We start from the raw sequence: 14,082 nt of genomic DNA on the forward strand, positions 1-14,082 counted from the left end.
CCACATTAACTTCTCTGTGCATCACCACTAGGCTATTGTCTCTTGATTGTTCTAGTGCCAGCCCCTCCTTAGTGGTCTGCTTGCCGCCCTCCCACCCATTCTCCATAGGACAACCCTAATGAGGTTCTGAAAATTTGATCCTGTCATAGGCCTCCTTTAAAATTCTTCAAGGTTGTTGGGATAAAAACAAACATCCTTCAGAAGGCCGATAAGACCTTGCATCCGTAGGTTTCTGGACACCGTTGTAACTCCTACAGGTCTTTTTAAGGGCCTTTGTATAGACTGTTCTCTTCGTCAGCTTATTAAATGCCTACTCATCTTTCAGACCACTGCTGAAACATTACTCCCACAGAGAGGTCTTACCTGACCCCCAAACCAGGTCAGTTACTTGCTATATGTGCTTATATCTCTATGTCCCTTTTCTTCAGAACCCTTACTACAGTTGTAATTTTAAATGTCTTCATGGGGTTGAGTGTCCCATCTCTTGACTAGATTATAAACTGAGGATACAGAGTAGCTGTTTTTGCTTATCTTTCATCCCCAGCAGCTAGCATAATACTTTATAAATATTTATTAAATGAATAATATGATGAGCTACTGAGCCACAGTGCTACATAAAGCAAAATAAAAGAAAGCAGCATTTTGGTAAATGTTTGATGTTTTTATCATTCCTTTCATTATCATCCTGTTAAGCTCAGTTTACAACAGAAAAGGGAACGATAAATATATATTATGCAGTTAACTTACTGAACATAACCTACAGAAAATGTATGTACCCGTATTTCACATAAGAAAAAAATGATTTCTCAGTATTCATGACAGTTGCTCCATGTAGGAATAATAGTCAACATAAGTACAACGCTATTTTCAGGCCAAACATGCATCCTTTTAGATCAGAGCACTCATGGGATATTGCCTCTTAATCCCTAAATTTGCAGTCAAAATGTTTTCCGAAATAAATATTATGAAATTGATAAGAAGCTAAAATAAATTCTTAAGACAGATAACTATGAAACCTGGACAGAAGTCTCCTTAGTTTCTCATCTTCCAGAAACAGCTTCACAAATCACTTGGAAAATCAGTCTAGAGGTAAACAATAAACCACATTTCCCATTCATCCTTGAAACTGAACTTTCTTGAGAAGTGATCAAACAGCACCTGTTGTTGAAGACAGCAATAAGGCCTGAACATGATACTCAAGCTTTGATTCTGGATCAGTTTGTTGGCTTGGACTGGTCAGGAGTCCCTTCCTTCAGAATCTTGATGAGTGAATTTAAGTGAGTATGTGTTAACATTATCTTCTCTTTCAGCTGGGAAGAGAAATACATAGATTATCAGGGAATCTTAAACTCTCAATCTGCTGGTTCTAGAAGCCACTTCAGACTTAAGCTAGTGATTGGGAGCTGGCAATACTGCAACACATTTCAAAAGGACATCTGTTCTATTTCTGAAAGAACTTTATACAACAAACCTAGAGCACAATAAGGTGACAGATAAAAAGTTTCATGTGGAAAAAGACCAGCCACTGCTGAGCATCACTGCTTCTAGTCTCCATCCTTCCTAGCCCTTATCACCAGTTTGGTGATAACTCCAAAACCTGGGGAGGAAGACAAGAATAAAGGGGGATAAGAAAGCTTGAAACAGAAGCATTAATCAGGCTTTCGCTTTTTTTTCCAGTAGCAAGAATTTTTTTTTTTCTAATTCTTTGTTCAAATGTCTGTCTTTAATATTCTGCTAATCACCTTCAAGAGTAGCTCTGGTTGTCAGATTTAGAACAGATGTTTGTGGTAGCTAATTTTCAATAGTTTTTTCAGCTTAGAATAGCTATACTTAGAACCAAACTTAGTGTTACTCAAAATACAACCTGTACTCAGACTCACAAAGTTATCATGGATAAGTCGTCTGTTGAAGTAAAAAAAAAAAAAAAAAAAAAAGATATTTCTGCCATAATTTGCATAGCACAAAATCTACTTTTTATGATACAAGATACAAGAATACACAAAATTCATCAGGAAATTTTGCTTGAACAGGTCACTCTAGAGCCCATTAATCTTATTTGGGTGCTCTTGGACACAATGAATCATTTTTCTTAAAGATTTTTCTTCAGTCTTTAGCATTCAACATTTTTACTATGTGTTGGGGTACAGTTCTCTCTGCATTTATCCTACCTGTGCTTGTTGAGCTTATAGACATGTAGATTGTCTTTTATCAGATTTGGGAAGTTTTCAACCATTATTTCCTTGAACATTTTTTCTACTTTATCTTTCCCTTTTGTACTCCGATTACCAAAGCATATTTAGGTGTGCTTGATGGTGTCCAACAGGTCTCTTAGACTCAGTTAATTTTTCTTCATTCTTTTTTTTTTCTTTCTTCTTCAGATTGCAAATCTCATCAGTCTATCTCCAAGTTCGCTGACTCTTTGCCCAATTCAGATCTGTTGAGCCTCTCTGGTGAATTTTTCATTTCAGTTGTTGATTGTACTTTTGTGTTTTTTTTTATTTTACTTATTTTTTTATACAGCAGGTCTTATTAGTCATCAATTTTATACACATCAGTGTATACACTTCAATCCCAATCTCCCAATTCATCACACCACCATCATCACCTGCCGCCGCCACTTTCCCCCCTTGCTGTCCATACGTTTGTTCTCTTGTTGATTGTATTTCAACTCCAGGATTTCCATTTAGGTGTTGTTTGTTTTTTAAGCCCTTTTTAAAAAATTTATTATTATTTTTTAATCTTTGGCTGCGTTGGGTCTTCGTTGCTGTGCACGCGGGCTTTCACTAGTTGCGGTGAAGCGGGGGGCTACTCTTTGTTGCAGTGCGCAGGCTTCTTACTGCGGTGGCTTCTCGTTGCAGAGCATGGGCTCTAGGCACATGGGCTTCAGTAGTCGTGGCTCACGGGCTCTAGAGCACAGGCTCAATAGTTGTGGCACACGGGCTTAGTTGCTTCGCAGCATGTGGGATCTTCCTGGACCAGGGTTCAAACTCGTGTCCCCTGCATTGGCAGGCAGATTCTTAACCACTGCACCAATAGGGAAGCCCCTTTTGCAAATACTTTTAATTGCTGCTTTGAAGGCTGTGTCTGCTAAGTCCCAACATCTGGGCCTTTTCAAACAGTTTCTGATGCCTGTATTTTATCCTGTGTATGGGTCATACTTTTCTTTGCATGTCTCCTAATTTTTATTGAAAACCAGACATTTTAGATAACATATTAAAGCAACTTGGAATATTAAACATCCCCCTACCTCCACCCCATGTCCTGGCTTGTAGTGGTTATTTTTTGCTTATCTGTTTAGTAGTTGGCTTGACTATTTCACTGATGTCTATTTCCCTCACAGTGTGCAGCTTCTGATGTCACTCTTCGGAGGACACAGCCTTGGAAATGTGCAGTCACCCTGGGATGACAGTGGATTTAGCAGGGCCTTCTTTGACTCTTTTTCCCTGAGCTCTGTGTAAACTGGATGCCTTTGTTGATATCACACCCAGCTATTAGCCTTCACTAATTTCTGGCTGACTGCTCTATTTTGACAGTGCCCTGGGACATAAATTGCTCCACAGTCTAATCCAATTAAAATCAGACCCATTTATACAGGGGTAGTCTTTAAGGCCAGTCTTCTTTTGTTCCAACCCCAGGAGGGCTCTTATTTTAGCTGTCTGTTTCCCTGATTTTCTCTTATAAATTTCTAACTTGTCCATGGTTTAGCTTATTGTTCATATGGACTATTAGCTTCCTCTTAATTGCTCACCACCAAAATCTCCATTGTTTTGGGTAGAATCCTTAGACTTGAATATCCCCACACCCTGTTCCAAATAAAGTTAGTTCCCTTAGGAAAGCTTCAGAGCTCTTTTTTTACAATCTACCTCTTAATATGGGCTCCCAAGCTGGGGTGGGATAGTGTCTCTCAGAGTAACACCCCTGCTTTACCAGCAGGGTGCTGGGCAGAGGCAGTAGCTTCTGGTCTTCTCTGCTTGCATCTGTCGCATGAAGCTTCTGCCCTACAAGCAATCTGGGACAAAAGTGACTGGGTTCCTAGTACTCTTAGCCTGTTGTGCCAGTGGTAGAACTTGCACACTACAAATGGCTGTTCTTGCCTAGAATAGAGCTTCTGATGAGAAATGCTGGTAGCCTGCCCCTCCTGGGAAGATACCACAGCCCTAAACTGAGAGCTAGGGGAAAAGGATCTCTGTGCTCTTGGCTGCGTTCGCCCAGATGGAGCCTCCCTCCCTCTGAGCTGGAGGGGCAAGGGAGGGAGGGAGTAGGTTGTGGCTCAAATGCCACAGGTTTTCACTGCTCTTACCAAGGTTTAGTAGATTTTCTTCAATAAATATCTCTTCATTTGCTTTAAGCCTTGAGGAAAATTTCCACAGACTTAAGATGGCTGTTTTCTTTATAATTTTCTTTGGTTATGGCTGTTTTGTTGGGGAGGGGTCCATGCAGCTCCTCAGGCCACCATTCTAAATGTTATCTCCCATACAAATTATTTCTAACCACAGTATTTATTGACCCTGCTCATCAACTTAGTTGCTCAGAGCAAGGGTAGGCGAACTATGGACTGCAGGATAGCCTGCTGCCCATTTGTTTTAATAATGTTTTATTGCTACAAAGCTATATCCATGTGTTTATATACCATCTATGGCTGCTTTTGCACTACAATAGCAGAGATGAATAGTAGAGACTGAATGGTCTAGCTTAAGACATTTGTCGTCTGGTCCTTTACAGAAAAAGTTTGCGAATTCCTGACTTAGAGCATGGTTTCATGAGCTTAGTTAATTATGCAAAAAAAGAAAAAAAAAGTCACTGTTCCCCTGTCCTAAAAGTTACTTAAACTTTGAAAAGTAAATGCCCTGGTTACTAAATGTGTAATTACCGAGGAATAAACTATTAACAGTGCTAAAAACAAAACCAACAGTAAATTCTAAGGTTGTTCTTCCCACGGTAGTAAAGTTATAGCCAAATTTCCACTAAGAATAAGCCAGCAAGCTACTGAAACAAAGTTTCTTTCTTCAACTGGAAACCATGAAACGCTAGTAAAGCCCATTTAAGTAAGAATTCTTAATGATGGTTTCAGCACTCTTTCTCCTCCAAGCTATCTAAGCATGAGGTGCTTGCAAAGAGGAAAGACCTATGAAGGATGATGGTGTCCATACCCAGTAGAGAGGAGGAATAGGAATGTGGAGCTCAGCAGCTCTCCACCTCCTCCTGAACCAGACTTGACAATATGGCTTTACTATTTTGCTTTGTGTCACAAATTCAATAAGGAATGCCAAACCAGGTATAAAGAATTACTGGCGTATTCACCATTTCACTGCCCCTAAATTCACGGGTACAGATAATTAGGAATTGCCTATATTAAAGGAAACACACAACCATCATGAAATTTTACCTCTGCAACTTTTTCTGGTAGAGATACGTTGTGAATATCCATCTCAGATGCGTTTACTATGGCTTTTGTTTTTAAGAGGTAGCTAAATAGAAAATATAGAGAGAAAATATTAGTACCATACCACAGTTATAATTATCAAGGAACCAAACTTGCAATATCTGTCAAGCAAAGATTGCCTTATTGCTTATTTCCATTTCAAGATTCATAATGTATTTTGTAGGAAAAGTATTCTCAATAAGTCATCAGAGGGACTTCCCTGGTGGTACAGTGGTTAAGAATTCGCCTGCCAATGCAAGGGACATGGGTTCGATCCCTGGTCTGAGAAGATCCCACATGCCTCAGAGCAACTAAGCCTGTGCACCACAACTACTGAGCCTGCACTCTAGAGCCTGAGAGCCACAACTACTGAGCCCACATGCCACAACTACTGGAGCCCATGCTCCACAACAAAGAGAAGCCATTGCAATGAGAAGCCCCCGCTGGCCGCAACTAGAGAAGGCCCACGCGCAGCAATGAAGACCCAACGCAGCCAAAAATAACGCAAAAAAGTATATAATTTTTTACATATTAAAAAAATAAGTCATCAGAGAGACCCTGTGCCTCATCTCACCCCTTGCCAGCCCAGAATACATGATTTAAAATTATCCTAGGACAAACTAAAGACAAAAAACCAGGGTCATATGAATAACTGTGATAAGTATAAGCCTCATAACTCTACCAGTAGATGGTGTAGCACAGAAGAAAAGTAACCACAGTTGTGACAAATACTGTTGGTGGCCTACCCCAGAGCCATTCCTCAAGTTTTTGTTGCTAACAGAACCCAGAATTTGTTTAGGGCAGCAGTGTGTCCAGTCCTAAAAGATGAATCATAACTGTTCTGGGCCAACTGTGGCAATCTTATTCCCTACTGTCACATATTTGCTTTCCCAGCTTAAGGCAACCATGTGACATAGTTCTGCCAATGATAAGGAAATTTTTGCTGATAAAGAGACCATTCCTTGTGTTCCCACACTTACCATATCCTTTTTCTTCCAGTTTTGGATGCTACTATTTATGGATGTAATGCTTATACTTGCAGCATCCAAGAGGACCAGAGATGCTGACCCAGAGCCCTGTCATGGCTGAGCGACTAGAACAATCCTGGAGTGGCCAACTGCCCCACCCTGTACTTGTTAAAGCCACTCTTTGGTTTTCTGTAACTAGCAACCAAATTCATTCTGATACACACAGACATAGATTTATCATATTCCCAGACTCATGCTACCTATACTTTCCCTTTTTTTTTTTTAAATTTAATTTTATTTATTGACTGAGTTGGGTCTTCGTTGCTGCGTGCGGGGCTTTCTCTAGTTGTGGCGAGTGGAGACTACTCTTCATTGTGGTGCACGGGCTTCTCATTACAGTAGCTTCTCTTGTTGCGGAGCACAGGCTCTAGGTGCACGGGCTTAGTTGCTCTGCGGCATGTGGGATCTTCTCGGACCAGGGTTCAAACCTATATCGCCCACATTGGCAGGTGGATTCTTAACCACTGCGCCACCAGGGAAGTTCCCTAATTTCTACTTAATCAGAAAGAATATACTGACCTTTGAGTCCAGTTCCTCATTTTGATTAAGAAATTACTTAAAAATCTCATAATGCTTTTCAAATTTATATTAAAAATTGTTGTTACTAAAAGCTTATTTCCCTAAGCAAAAACTCAATTACAGGTTGGCTGGAATAATTACTTAAAAACTGTTTCTAAAAAAGATTCGAGGTTACGAATAGCACACATTTAGAGATACTTTTCCCTGTGTCTTTAAACTTAATTCTAAATAGAAATTATTTAAGAATGAACTAGAAATTGAAAGTAAAATATCAATCCATCTCAAGTACACATATCCTGTTGAAAATCAGCATTGAGGGACTTCCCTGGTGGTCCCCGGTTAAGACTCCACACTCCCAATGCAGGGGGCCCGTGGTTCAATCCCTGGTCAGGGAACTAAATCCCGCACGCCGCAACTAAAGATCCTGCACGCCACAACCATCCACACGTGTGCCGCAACTAAGACCAAGTTTAGCCAAATAAATAAATAAATAAATGTTTAAAAAAAAGAAAATTGGCATCGAAGAACAAATAGTGTACCTAATGCGCACTGAACAACCTCATGGCAAAGGATGGGCTTTATTTTTAAGGTTGTTTGTTTTTACGGAGTCTTAACCACTGGACCATCAGGGAAGTCCCCTATTTATAAGTTTTTTTAAAAAATATTTATTTATTTATGTGGCTGTGTCGGGTCTTAGTTGCGACACGCGAACTCTTTGTTGCAGCACGCAGGCTTCTCTCTAGTTGTGGCGCTTGGACTCCAGAGTGCATGGTCTCAGTAGTTGCAGCACGCAGGCTTAGTTGCCCTGTGGCATGTGGGATCTTAGTTCCCTGACCAGGAATCGAACCTGCGTCCCCTGCACTGGAAGGTGGATTCTTAACCACTGGACCACCAGGGAAGTCCCCCCTATTTATAAATTTTATTGCTCTTGTTGTCCATAGCTCAGCTAGAAACACCCATCTAAGCGCATTAAATGAGCAAAAGGAAACTTTCTGTTTTATGAATGGAAATTAAGCTTTGGAGTTAAGACATGGACTCAATTCTCAGCTCCTCCACATCTCCAAGCCCCAGTTTTCTTACATTAAGAACTCAGTAAGGGAAAAAAAACCAAAACACAAAAACTCAGTGAGGTAAGCATAGTATAATACCTGACACAAACTAGGTCATCAATGGCTGTTTTTGTTTCTAATAATCAAGAAGAGACTTTGATGGATGTTTCAGTTTGTTGCAATAACAGAAAAGCTTAAGTAAAAAGTAGAATTTATATTTAGAAAGATAAGAAATATCCAAAGTAATTCATGAGAAGGAACAAACAATAGGGAACTTTTTCTGACTTTATGAGGCCACATGGTCATTATTTTTTACTTTTCTTTGTGTATCTGCTTCATTCTTCTTTTTCTGTAGACAAAATTTCTCTGCATTTACATGCATGACATAGAAAATATCTACCCTAAACCTACAGCTTTCACTTCCCAACTTCAGCACCAGTTCCATCTACAGATGACCAATGTCTCTGGGTCTTTATTTCAAATTCTTAGGGTAAAAAGCCTGATTGGCTTAGCTTAGGTCAGGTCTATTCCTGATCCCATCACCTGGGAGTGGTATCACACAGGATAACAAATGTGGCCACAAAGTCCCACACTATGGGAGGGAGACAGGGGCTAGGCACAAACCCCAAAAGTGTCTACTACAGCATTACTTTGCAAAAACTTACCTTCCAAAAGTTCTTGGAATGAAAGAATATTCTCTCAGTTATTCCATGGTATGATTATAAACACATGGTATGCTTATGAGACATCCAAAATGATCATAATGTTATAAGACTATGTTTTGGTCCCATTGCCATCTTTTTTGTAAGAAACAGTACCTGGCTTTAGCATCTTCTCTGGTACAAACATTCTGCCTTTTCTGGAAGACGTTTTAAAATTTATTTGATAAAGAATATCTAAGTCTACTTACCACACCATTTTGTCAGTGGAAAGGCAGAAGTGACCTCTCAAGGCAGCAAGGGCAGCATGAGTAGAATACAGATGGAAACCAATGGGAATCTCACAGGAACTACAGAATAAAAGGTTGTACGTGCTGGGAGGAAAAAACAGGATTTGGGTTAAGAAAGAAAATCAGAGAACAAATACAAAATAACTCATGTTATGGACTCATTCCTAAAAAATAGGCTATAATAGGAATGAGAATGAGGAAATGTCACATTCAAGAAAGGTTAACTCAAGGGCTTCCCTGGTGGCCTAGTGGTTGAGAGTCCCCCTGCCGATGCAGGGGACACGGGTTCGTGCCCCGGTCTGGGAAGATCCCACATGCCGCGGAGCGGCTGGGCCCGTGAGCCATGGCCGCTGAGCCTGCGCATCCGGAGCCTGTGCTCCGCAACGGGAGAGACCACAACAGTAAGAGGCCCGCGTACCACAAAAAAAAAAAAAAAAAAAAGAAAGGTTAACTCAGATTATAGATACCCTTGTGGATTCTGGCCACAAAAGCAATCATGTGATATGTAACTGTCATTTCACTGAAGTAATTTATATCTGAAAGCAGAAAAAGAGCTAACAAATCAGATTAACATTTAAACAGGGACCTCCCTGGTGGCACAGTGGTTAAGAATCCACCTGCCAAGGCAGGGGACACAGGTTCGAACCCTGGTCCGGGAAGATCCCACATGCTGCGGAGCAACTAAGCCCGTAAGCCACAACTACTGAGCTCGCGTGCTGCAGCTACTGAAGCCCGCATACATAGAGCCTGTGCTCTGCAACAAAGAGAAGCCACCTCACTGAGAAGCCTGTGCCTAGCAATGAAGGGTAGCCCCCGCTCGCCACAACTAGAGAAAGCCCGCGGGCAGCAATGAAGACCCAATGCAGCCATAAATAAATAAATTTATTTAAACAAAAAAAATTTAAACATATAAAACTACACATGACCATATAAATTAGCTACCATTAAGCCAATTTCCAGTTAAAGTAAAACAATCAAATCGATTAGGGCTTATTAAGCAATTTATTAATAGAACTCAAATCAGGTTTTGTTTTGTTTTTGCAGATATAACAAAAAATTAAAAAATTACCCAGATAAAATGCAAAAGAAAGAAAATAAATCATATTGTCCTAGCAAGCTATTTTATTTTCCTTTATCCTTTGAAAGATTACTGGATGAGGAATCAGGAAACATGGATTTTAGTTCTAGTTACACCATGTAGGTAAGTCACTTAACCTTATTTTCTGGTATATAAGACAAATCCAAATATTACAAAAAATATTTAAGAAAAAATTAACTGTTTCATCATTCATATACTGAAAGCAATTTAGAGTGGTTTAGTAAGGGAAAAAAATTACCTATATAAACATACTATATGCAGTAAATGAGTACTAATAAAGTATAATAATTGCATGGCTAAAAATAGATTCATGTCAATGGACACTAAAGACCAAGCAACAAAATATAAATTTACTGGTAAATGAAGTCCCACACCACACATGCAGTACTGTATTTTTGTGACTACATTACCAAAAAGCAAGCCATGAAATAAAGTTGCATTTTTATTAATTCCTAAGTAGGAATTAATTATATCAGACAAACCACAGTACCTATAGACAAATGTCTGTAGAAACTAATAAATGGCACAGAGCTGGGACTTCCCTGGTGGCGCAGTGGTTAAGAACCTGCCTGCCAATGCAGGGGACACAGGTTTGTTCCCTGGTCCGGGAAGATCCCACATGCCGTGGAGCAACTAAGCCCATGCGCCACAACTACTGAGCCTGCACTCTAGAGCCTGCAAGCTACAACTACTGAGCCCACATGCCACAACTACTGAAGCCCGCATGCCTAGAGCCTGTGCTCTGCAACAAAGAGAAACCACCACAATGAGAAGCCCGTGCGCTGCAACAAAGAGTAGCCCCCGCTCGTCGCAACTAGAGAAAGCCCGCACGCAGCAACCAAGACCCAATGCAGACAATAAATAAATAATTTTTAAAATGTCTTTAAAAAAATAAATGGCACAGAGCAAAATGTAAAGAGATCCCAAAATTATGCTTAGCATGTAACATATAACATATTTCACTGAATATTAGTCTGCTAATGGCCCAGGAATGAAGGTTTGCATCACACCAGGTAAAGAACTATGATCATCTGAGTGCCTGATGAAGGCAAAAGGAATACAGAATGGGTAGTGGAAGAGGGTAGTTATAAATACCAGCTATGACCATGTGACCAGTTACAGGAATGTAATTGTCATGAATATCTCCTCATTTTGTTATAAATAGGTTTACATGTATATGTGTGTTTATGTTTTCTTCCCTTTCTTTTCCCTTATGTAACATAAGATGTACTGACTTTTTATTATAGTATTTAAGTATTAATTTTACATCATAGTATTTAAGCTATGAGATATCAAGGAGAAAAGTAAGTATCACTTAAGGACTTTATCTCCTTTTCTGGAGGAGGGTTTAGTGCGTTTTTAGTTGTATGCAAGATAGCTGTAACATGTTAGGAAGAATTACGACCTTGTTATTGTCTTTATTTGGAGATTATGTATGGGTTTAGGAGATGCATGTGGATGCCAGGTTAACACGTAATGATTAAATTTGTGTGCCAGCTTGACTGAGCCAAAGGGTGCCCAGTTATTTGGTCAAATGTTATTCTGAATGTGTTTATGGGGATGTTTTTGAATGAGAGTAATCTTTGAATCAGTAGACTGAGTAAAGCAGTTTGCCCTCCTTATCGTGGGTGACCCTCATCTAATCAGTTGAAGACCTGAACAGAACAAAAAGGCTGGCCCTCTCATGAAAAAGGGGAACTCCTCTTGCCTGACTGCCTTGAGTTGCAACACTGATCCTTTTTTCCTGCCTTTGAACTTGAACTGAAACGTTCAGCTCTTCCTGGGTTTGGAGCCTGTTGGCTTTTGTACTGGAACTTACACCTTTGGCTCATGGATCTCAGGCCTGTGGACTTGGACTAGAACTAAACCTCTGGCTCTCCTGTGTCTCCAGTTTAATCAACCTTGTCTCTTGGGACTTCTCATCCTCCATAATCTAGTGAGCCAATTCCTGACAATAAATCTCTTCTTGCTGAGTCCCACAGCTCTCCTTATTCCAAACACATGGAACTTTCTGTCCAGTGTTTTATAAACCATCTAGATCTGTACTGTCTATTAAGAATGCAAGCCACATAAGTAATTTTACACCTTCTATTAGTTTAGCTTCAAAAAAAAAGTAAAAGAAACAGGTAAAATTAGTTTTAATATATTTTATGCTACCCAATATTCAAAAACATCGTCATCAAGGGAATTCCCTGAGGGTCCAGTGGTTAAGACTCAGCACTTTCACTGCCCTGGGCCTGGGTTTGATCCCTGGTCTGGGAACTAAGATTCCCACAGCTGTGCAGCGTGGCCAAAAACCAAAAAAAAAAAAAAAAAAACCTATGTAATCAGTACTTTTAAATTATTCAATGTTTGGGGCCAAGTTTTCAAAATCTGGTGTGTATTTTGCACTCACAGCATACTTCAATTCAGAATGGCCACCTTTTAAGTGCTCAATAGCCACCATGTGGCTAGTGGCTACAGTACGGGACAGCACAGGTCTAGCTAGATGTGCTTCCCTCTAAGAAGATATTCAGAGAGCTTCTGCCTCTGGCCCCAAATGAACCAGTTCCAAGCAGGCCATCACTCCTTCCCTCTCTGTTTCCTTTGGGTGGGAAGAGGACACTCCTGCAAGGATAGGGAGTGTCTTTCAGTTAGGAAAGAGGAGCTGCAGAACTCTTCCTGATTACTGAGTACAGCAACTACGAATTCCTATACGAACTCTATTTAACATTAAAATTGAACCAAACTGTGGTCAGAATGAATTGTCTTGCTGTTAAAACCAACACTGAAAATTGAGTAGCTTTGTACTACTGAATTAAACTGAGTACTTTGTTGTTACTTGTAAATCACACTACAGTCAAGATGCAAAGTTTACCAGGCAATATTCAAGGAACTTTCAACTGTGTTTTTCCCCAGGTTACAGCAGAATTAGTCCTGCCATAACTTATTACAAATTCCAGGTTAAATGAAAACTTGTAATTCCTAGTTATGTCAAAGGATTGTAGTTTATGGTAAGTGATTCTCACTATACACTTAAAGGTAATTTTCTTCTTTTTCCCCTACTAGACATAACTTTCTTAAACTCACTTCACTTGCACAACCCACTAGGGAGATGTGGCCCTCAGAAAGACCTTAAAACCCTCACGCAAATATCTTTTCCATTTCATTAATACATCAAGTTCGTACAAGACTCAGGTAAAGGGAGCATCCTTCCAATACATTGTATGGATAAAACAGACTTTTATTCTAGTGCAAGATAGGAATAAACTATTTTCTCCTCGTACAAGTCGGTTCCACGCTCCTCAGTCTCATTAAGTCAGGGAATGACTAGAGATCTATCTGCAATTCTCAGTACGTACCTGCCTTTGAGCGAACCGTCAATGCCAACTAGGAAGGGAGCCTCCAAAACTACATTATTTGTGACTCCTAGGAAGACAAACACGGGTCAGAAAGACTACCTGTGAGGCATTGAAGGGAAAAACTCTCCCCTCCAGAAAGACTCATCATGGCCACAAAAATCATGAAAAGTGATTCGCCCCCGACCCCTGGCAATGGAGTTAATTTCCTTCCAAATTTTCATCCCGCTTTCCTCCCAGCCGGCTCCCAGCCACCCAGTAAGAAAGCGGCAACGCTTCCCAGACGCCGTGCCCACTCACTGGAGAAGACCACGGCTGCAAGGGACCGCGACAGGTCCCAGGCGAGGTGCACAGAGTCAGCGAGCACGACGTGGCACTGCGCACACTGGAACACAGCGCATCTCTCGGGCTGCAGCCACCATGGCAGCCGCGGGCCGGACGGCTCCTCCGGCCCCAGCCCGGCGGGGCCGAGTGGCGAAGACCCTTTCACCACCTGCGTGTCCCACTCCATGGATGTCGTAAGAGAAGGTTCATCAATCGTCTTCTTAGCGCCATCACAAAAGTCACCCCGCGGCTGCTTTGCAAAGCGCGAGCGATGCCTCCGCGGCCTAGCCGCCATCTTCCTGCAGCCGGCGCCTCAGTTTCAAAGACGCACCGTGCCCCGCCCCAAGCTTGGTT

General features: G+C 40.8%; 1 protein-coding gene across 2 annotated transcripts; it reads right to left on the reverse strand.

The window, feature by feature from the left end:
• Positions 1 to 312: 312 nt before the first annotated feature.
• On the reverse strand, positions 313 to 14,038 carry OIP5 (Opa interacting protein 5; the record flags this gene model as incomplete). Of its 2 annotated transcripts, XM_082839906.1 has the most annotated exons (5): positions 313 to 1,310; positions 5,387 to 5,468; positions 8,929 to 9,051; positions 13,408 to 13,474; positions 13,705 to 14,038. In XM_082839906.1, 5 exons carry the CDS (start codon positions 14,021 to 14,023, stop codon positions 1,215 to 1,217), a joined length of 687 nt encoding a protein of 228 aa, XP_082696032.1. In that variant the 3' UTR covers positions 313 to 1,214. The 2 variants fall into 2 exon arrangements, with proteins under 2 accessions (XP_082696032.1, XP_082696033.1); XM_082839907.1 differs by lacking the exon at positions 8,929 to 9,051 and having other exon boundaries at positions 13,705 to 14,023.
• Positions 14,039 to 14,082: the final 44 nt, after the last annotated feature.

The sequence above is a fragment of the Leucopleurus acutus genome, assembly GCF_964270905.1.
Source record: "Leucopleurus acutus genome assembly, chromosome: 1".
Classification (NCBI taxonomy): Eukaryota; Metazoa; Chordata; class Mammalia; order Artiodactyla; family Delphinidae; genus Leucopleurus; species Leucopleurus acutus.